The sequence below is a fragment of the Amblyraja radiata genome, chromosome 47 (assembly GCF_010909765.2).
Source record: "Amblyraja radiata isolate CabotCenter1 chromosome 47, sAmbRad1.1.pri, whole genome shotgun sequence".
Classification (NCBI taxonomy): domain Eukaryota; kingdom Metazoa; phylum Chordata; class Chondrichthyes; order Rajiformes; family Rajidae; genus Amblyraja; species Amblyraja radiata.
In genome coordinates this window covers 8,028,396-8,040,102 of record NC_046002.1, presented here as the reverse complement: position 1 = coordinate 8,040,102, position 11,707 = coordinate 8,028,396, and the positions used below count along the sequence as shown (strand labels likewise).

Sequence of the window (11,707 nt, the reverse complement as noted above, 5' to 3'; positions counted from 1 at the left end):
TGTCTACCTGAGGATGGACAATGAGGGGGGAGGAGAGAAGTCTCAGTAACAGTTTACAGTTAGGACCGTCCACACCTGGTGGCCAGTGCTGTACCTGTTTAGCAACATGCAACCAATGCACAAGAAGTTGTACTTTGTTCCACCCCTGGCCTTGTCCACGGACTGTACATTTTACTGCTGCGGGCAGAGGGCAGCGAGTACGACAAGGACCACAAACGGACAACATTTCCCCGTCAGGGTGTTTCTTGCTTTCAAAAAGGCAAAGAATGAATGCACATCAATGTCACAGCCTTTACTATCGGAAGACAGCACTTCAGTAAATGAAGTAACCTTAAATGCCAGTTTTAATTCAGGCAAGGCATAAAAATACTACAATATCGAGCCAAATGCAGACAACAGCAAATTTATACAGGTCTTCAGAATAAAAGATTTCGTAAACCCTCCCACTTATGTTTTGTTCAAGTCTATAGTCATTATTTGTAGCAAAATACTGAAGCTTTTGTCACCCCCCCCAAAGAAAATTTGATTCATTAATTTTATTAATTGCAGGTAATGTCTAAAAACACTAGTTCTCTTGGGGGGGGGGGGGAGATAAAACAGCTAAATCTTTCACTCAGATTCTTCCCAACACAAGTGAATATAAGTGTGTTAACTGAACAATGTATTTACAGAAGCATCTTCCTTCCTTTGTGACATTGGATGTATAACGTTACCCCCTCTCTCCTCCAGTGAGGTTACATTCACATGAAAACTGGCCGATCAGTAGTTGTACAATGTAGATATAGTCCTGTACTTCGAAAATCAGCTTCTCATTCACAGTTTAAACTTCACTCTGCACCATATTGTAAAAACCATGGCATATTAATAACACTTTACCAAACTCTTTTTAAGAAAAATAAATGGAGGACTTGATCTTTACTTTTTAATTCAAGAAGTTTGTTTTCTCTCGCTACATATATTTTACATTTCAACTGAAAAGTAACGATCGAGAAAGCATGTGAGTGTGTGTGTGTGTGTGTCCATAAAGCATTCGAGAGAAAAAAAGTCAAGAATTCAGTTACTAACACAGCAATTCAGTTTTCAGTATAAGCATTAACTGGATTGTAGGGAACCAAGTCTGGCTACACTGTATCCACCTCGATTCATTTTATTTCTTCAAAAGTCACCTTCAATTAAGCAAAAACATGCTCCGAAACAGACTAATCGTATAAAAGTCACTGTTCCAGTCATTGCTTAGGATGCCGTGTGTCCCCACCCCCACTCATCACCACCCTCTTCCCCACCCCCCCCCCCCCCCCCGCCCTGGTTCCTCCCTCCCCTCCCACACTATTTACTTCTTTAAATATATCTAAACAGCGAACGAGGTTTGTTCATTGGGAGACAAGTAGGCTGATTTGACAAAACAGTGACTGGTGCAGAATGGGTCAATGAAATACAAAAGAGGCCAAAGGAAAAAACACACACACTTGCGCTAATCAATTGTTTGACCAGCCGAGGGACTGAAATAATTAAACATGTTGCACACAATTAGGTTTTATGCAGCCTAATATTACTGATTGGTCAGTCTATTGTTAAAGTAGAAGCTCGCTATGTGCCAGAGGAACATTTATTCCAAGTATCACCATTTTTTTTTTTTTGAGGACCAAAGACAAGAATCAAAATTTTTTTTGTTTTTATATATATATATACTATTAGAAACATTGAAAATCTCATTGCAGTCGGCGAATGCACACTCCACAGCTTCCAGTCCCGCTCGCTGTGGGTTTGAACCTTCTCTCTTGGATCGTCAGGAGGTCTGGCCACGATCTCGGCACGTTGCGAGGCGGGTCCCGCGCGTTTTTGCGCGGCTTCTCGCCGAGGGAAGGCGCACACCCCGTGCGGGAGACGGCGCTGTGGAGACAAAACAAATCACGGGGGCGTGCAAGGAGCAGGGGCAGCTCGCTCTTGGGTTCGATAAAACACGGAGGGGCCTCCTGTCGGTAGAACACGGGAGGGAGGCCCACCCCAGAAGCTGCGCCCGCCCCCACACGACGGTCACTGGCACGAGGCCAAGTCAGCAGGCAAAGGTTAATGCCCTCACCTGCCGAACAGGCGGGCCCTTTCTCCAAGAATGAGGCACATGCGACAGTGTGCCGTCAGTCTCCTGAGGTCTGCCACTCTAACATGTCTACATTAACCCTTGCTTTCAATGCTTTCAATGAAGGCAGACATTTCTCTTGCCTTTTAACCCCTTGTCTCTCTGCCAATGACTGGTACAAAAGTAAAACGGCAATTTTAAAACACAAAATCGCTAAGGGTTTTTTTTTTAAGAAGCTACAGTCTAAGACTGTATTTATAATTATTTCTGCAATGATATGTGTAAAAGTGGTCGCCTCGTTCCAAGTGAGATTTCTGTGCAGGGTTTAAGTTTGAAAACATTTTGGCGTGCTGGAGTTTGTAATGACCCTGCAGTGAAGTGTTAACCTCAACGTATCTTTGACCTTGCACAGCAGGTCAAGTTTGGAGAAAGCAGGTGAAAGAATCAGATAGGAACCAGAAGGGGAGGGGGACACACACACACACACACACACACACACAAAAGACATGTAGGTGACCTCGTGCTGAACTTATGCCACGGTGACCACGTTACTGCTCATCGAGCAAGGGTCAGAGATGAGTGAGTGTCACGCAACCCCTGATACTCAAGGGTCACATTTGTCCCGTTCAATACCGAGGTGGCATGTAAGGTCGTTTGGGGGCGGTGGCAAAAGGGGGGCTTCCGAAAGACAGGGCGGGTCGCTTCCCGCTCTGAAACGTTTCCCGTGGCCTGAAGGATCCTCTGAAGTCTCTGTGGAGGAACCTACCAGAGCCGCCGTAGTCCTGCTGGCTTCCAAAGGGAGGCCCGTAGTAATCGCGTGGAGACCTCTGCAATGGGGGCCTGCCGGCTAAGCTGAGGAAATCCCTCGGTGGGCACGGGAGCAGGCCGAGGAGTTCTCGGGGTGGCCCGGCCAACGGGCCGAGGAGGTCCCTGGGAGAACCGGGTAGCGGACCCAGGAGGTCCTGTGACGGATGGACCAGTTGATCCCTGGGTGGTGGTCCAGGGGGTGGGCCGGGAGGCGGGGGGCCGAGATGCTCTCGTGGTGGGGGCCCAGGTGGGGGGATGGGAGGGGGCCCCATGTGATCCCGGGGTGGGGGACCAGGAGGCGGCCCCAGGTGGTCTAGAGGAGGGGGGCCGGGAGGGGGCACTGGGGGGCCAGGAGGAGGTCCAAGGTGGTCCCTTGGAGGTAGACCAGGTCCAAATCGGTCAGGGGGTGGGGCAATGTGGTCAACGGAGCTGGCAGACGGTGGCCCAACATGGTCCCTTGGTGGCCCAATTTTCTCGCCACTGTGGTCCTGAGAAGAACCAGGGAACGAGCCGTGGTCTCGGAGGGAGCCCGATGAGCCGCTCATGTGCTCCTGGGGTGGGACAGGAGGGCCTAACCGATCGGGCGGAGGGCCTGGGGGCAAGCCCATGTGGTCGCGGGGGGGTCCTGGCGGCAGGCCGATATCCCGCATGGGGACGGGAGGAGGCCCGATGTGATCCTGCGGGAGGACGTGATCCGGAGGAGGTCCGGGCGGGTGGCCGATGTGGTCCCGACTGGGGACCGGGGGTGGGCCGTGGTGGTCGTGCCGCGAAGAGGGCGGGTGTCCAGTTTGCCGTTCGAAGGGGTTGCCATAGCTGTTGGACCTATAGCCGCCCGGCGTGTCAGAGAACTGGAGCATGCGCTCCTCAAACTGACTCCTAAAGCTGGGCGGGACCCCCAGAGTCATCTCGGAAACTTCGATGGAGGAGGAATCATCGTCAAAGTCGGAGATGCTTTCGCTGGGCTCAAACCAGCTGCCCCGGGACCCCCCTCTTCCATGGCTCATGCTGCCCTTGCCCGAGCCACGGCTGGAGTCTAGCGTCTGGATGGGCTCGCCAATCATCACCCTCCCAACAGAAGGGGTGCTGGAGCCTAGTGTCTCTATGGGGGCTCCTTTCTCCTCCATGTTCTCTGGTAAATTGGAGGTGGAGATACGAGTCTCGATACAGTGCTGCTCTCCGTCGGTGCTCTCCGCCATCCCCGACTGGCCGAACATCGGCGCGTTGCCCTTCTCGCCCAGGCCCCCCGCCCCAGGAGCCGGACTAATGGGGGTCTCGGCGGGCTTGTCGTCGGCCGGCCTGCGCGAGGCGTTCTTTAACATGTTCTTGAACTCGATGGTGGAGGTGGCGGACACGGGGGAGCCCAGGGCCACGGCTTTATCGATGGCGGGGGCGGGGGCGGGCGCACGACTGAAGGGGCCAGACGCGGCACTTTGCGGAGAGGGAGACGGCCGGGACGGGGTGGAACACAGCGAGTCGGAAAACGCTTTCTGCAGCGGGCCTGCGCGGGACATGTCGGAGAAGGTGGGCTGCAATATGATGTTGTTGGACTCTGAGCGAAAGAACTGATTGTTCTGACCCGGCGAAGGGAGGTTCTCACGGTCAACCCCCTGATCATCTTCCCTGTACCCCTTTGACCTACTGCCGTAACCTTCCTGCTTTTTAAGGATGGATTTCATGGGCTTGGAGAAGGCAGACTTTAGACGACTGTAGCTGGCAGAGATGGACTGATATTCATTGGGACTCTGCATCTGATCGCCCGACTTGTTTGACTTGAGGATAGATTTTGTGGGCTGTTTCAACAAATTGGAAAGCGATGGTCCAGCGAAATCAAAATCAGTACAGGATTCACCCGCGTAAAACTGTTCTTGGGGAGAGTCGCTGTGGGGGGAAGATTCTTCCCACATCTCTGAGGGTTTGTACGAGGAAGGGAAGGAACTCCTTCCCCGGTTATATGAAGCATCGCTTTGGTAAGAAGGCACTTTGTTGGAAATCTCCGAGTAGCCAGAATCCATGTTCTGTGTCATGGAGAGTGGGGGGGAGATTGTGCTACTGGTTGAAGAGGAGGGTGGGCTGATCAGCTTGGACAGCAGAGACATTGGATCGATAGTGCCTGTTGTTGCTGGCTTGTCCATGATTTCGTCCTGGGTCGGAGTACCGCCGCGCTCGTCTCTGACCGGCGTTCCATCCTGGTTGTCTAGGATGTTGCTGCTGGGGTTACGGACCCCCTCGGAGGGCTGCAAGAGACTCTTGGAGTCGCTCGAACCCAAGTTGCTCAAGAGAGGGATGTTCAGATCCAAGGCCTTAAAGCCCGGATTGACCTTCAGAAAGTTGTGGATTTTCAGCTCCAGACTCGACGGCGAGGGCGGCCGCACCTCGGCCTCTGCCTTCACCGCCTCCGCTCCCGTCTTCACCGCCTGGGCGGACGGCGCCTTCTCTCTGCTCGCGCTTCCCCTCGGCGAAGAGGCGGCGTTGCGAAGGGAACCGTCGAGTACCTTGCCGCTGGCCGGCGCCTTCAGGCTGGTGTTGGGCAGAGCGGGACTATGGTTGACCGGGGCAGAGGTGACCGAGGAGGCAGAGGAAACTTCGGACGCGGGCGAATTTGGAGAGCAACCAACAAGCCCTTGTATGGCAGCCTGAGCGGTGGAATTAACGGGAGGGTTTTTGTCCAATGGACTGGTGCCGCTTGCCGCTGTGGGGGTTGATATGCTTTGATTTGCACCGCTGGATGGGACAGAAGTGTTGCCTGTTACGCTCTGAAGCAACGATGAGAGACCTAATGAGAGAAAACAAAGCGTCAGGTTTTTTTGGTTGACCAGTTTTAAGTCTGGGCGCAAAAACAAGGGAGGAGAGAGGAACGGTTTACAGAGAGAAAGCTGTATTATAATCTACAAGTAACCAGAATCTAGTTTATTGTCAACTGCTCCAAGCATGGAAAAGGGAAGGGAGAGGGGAAGATTGTGCTACTATTTCGCCCATTTCCTTCTACACCTGTCCGATCCATTGTTTCCTCAACTACCTCCTTCTCCTCAGGTTCTGATGAAACCTTTCCCCCTTCACCTTAAACCGATGTCCGCTGGTCATGCTTGCTTGTCGTGGCACGTATGAAATATGAACTTTAGGGTGGCGCAGTGGTAGAGTTGCTGCCTCACAGCGCCAGAGACCCAGGTTCCATCCTGACCACGGGTGCTGACTGTAAAGACTTTGTACCTTCTCCCCGTGACCCGCGTGGGTTCTCTCCGAGACGTTCGGGTTCCACCCACACCCCAAAAGACGTACAGGTTTGTATGTTAGCTGGCCTGGTGTAAATGCAAAATTGCCCCTAGTGTGAGTGGGGAAGTGTTAACGTGCGGGGATCGCAGGTCGGCGCGGACTCGGTGGGCCTGAAGTGCCTGATACCCCGCTGTCTCTCTGAACTAAACTAAAGTGACCAGATCTAAGCAGAAGGTAGACAAGCATGCTGGAGAAACTCAGCGGGTGAGGCAGCATGTATGGAGCGAAATAATAGGCGACGTTTCGGGTCGAGACCCTTCTTTCGAAGGAATGGGTGACGTTTCGGGACGAGACCCTTCGGGTCTCGACCCGAAACGTCACCTATTCCTTCACTCCATAGATGCTGCCTCAGTTTCTCCAGCATTTTTGTCTACCTTCGCTTTTCCAGCATCTGCAGTTCCTTCTTAAACAGCTCTAAGCAGAGGATCGGTAGGGTCAGGGTCTGACTTCGGCTTTACCTTGCAGTGCTGCAGCAGAAGGGCCCTGGGTCTTGCTGAGTGCCGACAGGATGCTCTGCGGAGTCAGCTCGTCCTTCGACCGGATGCTCGCCAGAGGGTTGGGAGGGAGCGGAGGCGGCTTCTGAACGGGGGTCTTTTGGCCCACGGCGAGCTGTACCCCGGGGGAAGCCGCTGACGTTACAGCGAGCGCCGGCGTTTGGACAAGCACTGGGCTGACTGCAGAGGGCAAGAAAGAGAAACCTGACAAGTTCAGTGACAAGACAATCTGCAGAAGGAGAGGAGCAACAATTAGAACAGTTCTACACGATTCCAATTCTTCACCAGAGCAACAAACAGTGCAGTTTAATGAGAATCATTACAGTCGTCACGACCCGGGTCTACAGATACTTGCTCAGATAACTGGTTGTCCTCTTGCTCATCGGCCAGCAGACGAGGCGGACTTACACACGGGAGGCCCAAGACCCGGGGTCTGATCCCACAATCACAGCTCCCGGCAGGGCTCAATGGACAGCACATCGGAGTGGAACGGAGCCTGATTGACTTCCACAACAGCAAGACACAGGGCAAGCAGGTTGGTGCCACTAATCCGTACAGTTCGCAGAACACAGGAACAAAGGTTTATGCAATCCACTCCTTTCATCATGCTCTTAAACCCCTCCTCAAATTGCTTCCAACCCTCAGAACTTAACCCAACACAGCTCCATTTGGAAGAGTGAATTTGATCATAATGTTTTAAACAGACATTTTTGCACACGCTAAACATATTTTCTTATAATTCTATCCACACCTCAGGAATGCTGGCCTTTTCTCTTAAACCACATTCTGTAAAACATTGGGAAGAACAAAATGAGTTTTCTTATACATTTTGGGTGATATTGCAACAATCGTTTGGAGTTCTAACCAAACCTACCTGTGAATGCTGGAAAGTTGCACACAGTCTATCACAATCACAAACATTTTTGCACAAATGGATAGTAAAGGGGATGTCCCACTGTACGAGCTAATTCAAGAGCTCTCCCGAGTTAAAAAAAATAATAATCAAACTCGTAGAATGTACATCGGAGCTCGGGACGTCTCTTAGTGGCTCGTAACGCTAACGGCAGGTCCTCGGGAAACGCGGTAAGCTCGTGAAGATTTTTCAACATGTTGAAAATTTTTGAAAACATGTTGACATGAAAACATTTTCAACATGTTGAAAAATGTCCTGGAGAGCCCCGCGTACCTACGAGCGGCCATTACCGTAAATCTCCGAGTTCGAATCAGGGGAAACTCGGGAGAACTCTTGAATCAGCTCGTACAGTGGGACAGCCCCTTTACCCGACAGTCAGTCTATAGCTCCTTGAAGTATTTTACCATCTTCCTCACAGTTCAAGCTTTGAATTATGATCACATTTGGATACTGTGCTCTGTGCACCCAGCTCCATGTTGGCTAAGCAATGGTCCCAATAGGAGACGGGGAATTCCATTCCCTCCTGTGTGAAACATGCTTTCACTACTAGTCTCATTTGCAAGTTTTCACCAGTCACTCCCAAATCTGTCGTTGTCGAGACCAAGTATAAAACCAGGGAAGTAAACTCGGTTGCCAAACACTTCAACTCCCCCTCCCATTCCCACACTGACCTTTCTGTCCTGGGCCTCCTCCACTGTCAGAGTGAGGCCCAGCGCACAAATTGGAGGAACAGCATCTCATATTTCGCTTGGGCAGCTTCCACCCCAGCGGTATGAACATTGACTTCTCCAACTGCAAGTAACCCTTGCTTTCCCCCTCTCTCCATCCCCTCCCCCTTCCCAGTTATCCCACCAGTCTGACAGTCTCCGACTACATTTCATCTGTTTGCTTTGTTGTCCACTTCTCCCAACTAACAATGGTCTGTTCTGTATTGTCCTTGATTCCCCATCCCCTCTGTCCTGTTTTCACACCTTACACTTCCTTATCCCTGTACCTCCCGCTCCCGACATCGGCCTGAAGAAGGGTCCCGACCCCGAAACATCACCCGTTCCTTCTCTCCAGAGATGATTGATGCCTGACCCGCTGAGTTACTCCAGCATTTTGTAAACCCACCTAGACCAGGTGATTTACCACATCTCGGTGCAGATAATTTCATTAATACAGCCAGTCTACCTTTTCCCCATCCAGATTCTTCATGACACGTTACTTTACTGAGACTTCAATACAGCCTTCTCCTCTGGACTATCACAAATAACTCATATTAGCACCCCATGCATCCCTGGTGATGGAGTAGATTTCCCTTTTGGTCCCATTTTTCCTCCTCCAATCTTTTTCCCTGTTCACATGCCAACAGAAAACTTTGGGAATTCCTTTTATTTTCGCTGACTTTCTTTTCCCATGCTTTCTTTGCCTTCTTTATGACTTTCTTTCTTTCTGTAACAAATTTGAAGTCACAAGTATAGAACACTCTCTGGAATTTTTACCTGGATGGTAGATTAATTCGCCCCTCACGAAAAGCCTCATTTCAAAAGATTCCCTCATTTACCCTTCCGCAAAAGAATAACAGACCAGTAATAATTTTAATTAAGAAAGGGCAATAGACAAATGCAATTTGTTTTTTGTTTGGAGTCTGAATCCTGTGAAGAGAATTAATAGTGATGGAGAGGCAACCTTTAAATCTGCTCATAGAGTTCAGTTCACTCAGAATGAAGCATAAAAGCTGCCTGCAACATCATTAACTTAATGAAATGTTACTGAACAGGGCGGCTTGCATCTTTTCAAAGTTAAGGAAAGTTTCACAGATATATTATACTTTTCCACCTTACATCCACATACAATCTACTCGACAAAAGTAATTCAAGCTTTCTCATTTCACACAATTCGAAGGCAACAGTGTTTATATGCTTTGTTAAGGTTTTTAGATGGGGGGGAAAAACATGCAAAAAGTTTGTTTTTTAAATCAATCGACTAGACTTAATGTCATATCTTAATGCAACATAATTAACGTTGAGGTACAGCGGTTGGTTTCGAGGCATTCCGCTCCAGAGCTGTTCACTGCAAACACAATTCAGTGCTGGCTTTGGACTTCAATGAGGAAATACACACCCCTGAGACCATTTGTCCATAATTTGCTGTATCGAATACCTCAAGTCTTTCATGTCCTCAGAGATCGCTTCTAATCCACGCTCCTTTTCAGAATCTTTAGGCTTCTATTCATCTAGCTTCTTTACCCAAAAATAGAAATCCTGTCACAAATCATCACTCCTGCATTATCGATAGTTGTTACGGCAAGCAGTACGGCAAGAATTAAGATACTGTTTAAGAAGTCAATCCCGTTTGCGTTAGAACAGATGTATTTTGTACTAAATGCACCACATTTATTCGTCTTATATATGGTCAACAATAAACTAGTTCTCCCCCAAACATTTATTTTGTGATAAAATTATCCACATGTTCTCCGATGAGCAACTGTTTAAAATATATAATTCAGGATTGATTATATGCTATACCCAAGGTGCAACGATCCACCTGTTGCAAGACACAAAAGGCACAATTCGGAAATCAGTCTGTTTTTGTAAACCGCAATCGAACCTTAAATACGAGAAGAACATTCAGGAAAATTTCAAATTCTAAAAGCCCAGTCCCACGGTACAAGTTCATTCCAAGAGTTCTCCCGAGTTTGCCCTGATTCGAACTCGGAGATTTACGGTAATGGCCGCTCGTCGGTACTCGGGGCTCTCGTGGACATTTTTCATCGTGTTGAAAAATCTTCACCAGTCTCCCCGGTGCTTACCTGCCGTTAGCGAGTCTTCCCGAGTACCTGCCGTTAACGTTACGAGCCGCTAAGAGAAGCCCCCGAGCTCCGACGTACCCACTATGTTCATTCTCCGTGCTTATCACGAGTTTGATTTTTTTTAAACTCGGGAGAGCTCTTGGAATGAACTCGTACCGTGGGACAGGGCTATAACTCAAGCAGTTCGTAGCATTATTTAGCCATCTCAGTTAAGTAAAGCCCAGTTAAAATGCTCCCTCTTATGCCGGTAAAATGACGACCGCAGCCAGTGAAGCAGTGTGACAATTTCTCGAGTTAACCTTTCTGTGCTCTCCCTTGAAGATGAGCAGCTTGGTAACGAGTATTTCCTGACTGACAAATAAATTTACGGTATCAGAACAAGAAGGAATTTCTCTCCCAAACTCTATATTTATATCGCACGACACATTATCGCACATTTCTCCAGATTAAAAGAACCGTTATATCGCGCAGAACACCCCACAAGCAACAGTAAGACGTAATTAATGAGACTAGTTTTTCTTTTGTGTTGACTAAATATAAAATGACAAAGGACATAAGATCAACCCACATTTCTTCAGGTACATCATTCATCAATAACTGTTGTGGATGCACTTTGATTCAAAGCACAAAGATTATGTTAATGTACCATATATTCACTACTGCATCTGCTTGTATCAGGTGCTTACGACACTAAAAGGTTCTTAAAGCATTTGCAGATACAAACAAAGCAGGCTGGCACATGTTTTGCAAATTAAACTGAACACTAAGGTCGGCTAATTAATGATGCCAAGGATGGAAATGTTAAAGTGTGCAACCCACCCCGGTGAACAACTGTGGAGTAATGTCCATTGAGGCTGCGCCTGGCAACGCCTCTGTGTCTCACCTGTGTTCTTCATGGCCGTCGTCAGGCTGCTGAGGATTGAACTAATCTTGCCCAAGTCGATATTGGCCAGGTTTGGGAGGCCCAGGGGTGGTGTGATGGAGCTGCTCTTTGTCTGTGTGCTCTCGGCCTGGGCGGACAACTTCTCAGGCTGGGGGCTCGGGCTGGGACTCGAAGCCGTTACGCTTGGACTGGATTCCTCCTTCTTCTCCTCTCTTTCCACTGCTGGAGAGCAACAATTAAACAAGAAAGAGAAAGTTCAAATTGTGATATACCTTGTGACTGGGCCACAAAAGATTTATTTGCAAATATCTCGCACCCCTGTTCTGTTGGTTTTAATGGGCACCGAGTGCTGAAATATAGAAGGATCAAATGGTGATTTCATTTAGCGTCGACTCCATCTACACCTCACGCTGTCTCGGCAAGGCCAGCAGCCCAGACCATCACACACGCACACACAAACCAACCTCCC

At 49.2% G+C, this 11,707-nt stretch overlaps 1 protein-coding gene across 2 annotated transcripts in view; it reads right to left on the bottom strand.

The window, feature by feature from the left end:
• Positions 1-2,307: 2,307 nt before the first annotated feature.
• Positions 2,308-11,707, bottom strand: part of rprd2 (regulation of nuclear pre-mRNA domain containing 2) — a 60,018-nt gene continuing 50,618 nt past the window's right edge. For both annotated transcript variants that reach the window (XM_033015904.1, XM_033015902.1), the window contains exons 9-11: positions 11,239-11,460; positions 6,613-6,828; positions 2,308-5,657 (exon numbers count right to left, since the gene is read on the bottom strand). In XM_033015904.1, coding sequence (XP_032871795.1) covers positions 2,704-5,657; positions 6,613-6,828; positions 11,239-11,460 — 3,392 coding nt within the window. In that variant the 3' untranslated portion in view covers positions 2,308-2,703. The remainder of the gene's footprint in view (positions 5,658-6,612; positions 6,829-11,238; positions 11,461-11,707) is intronic.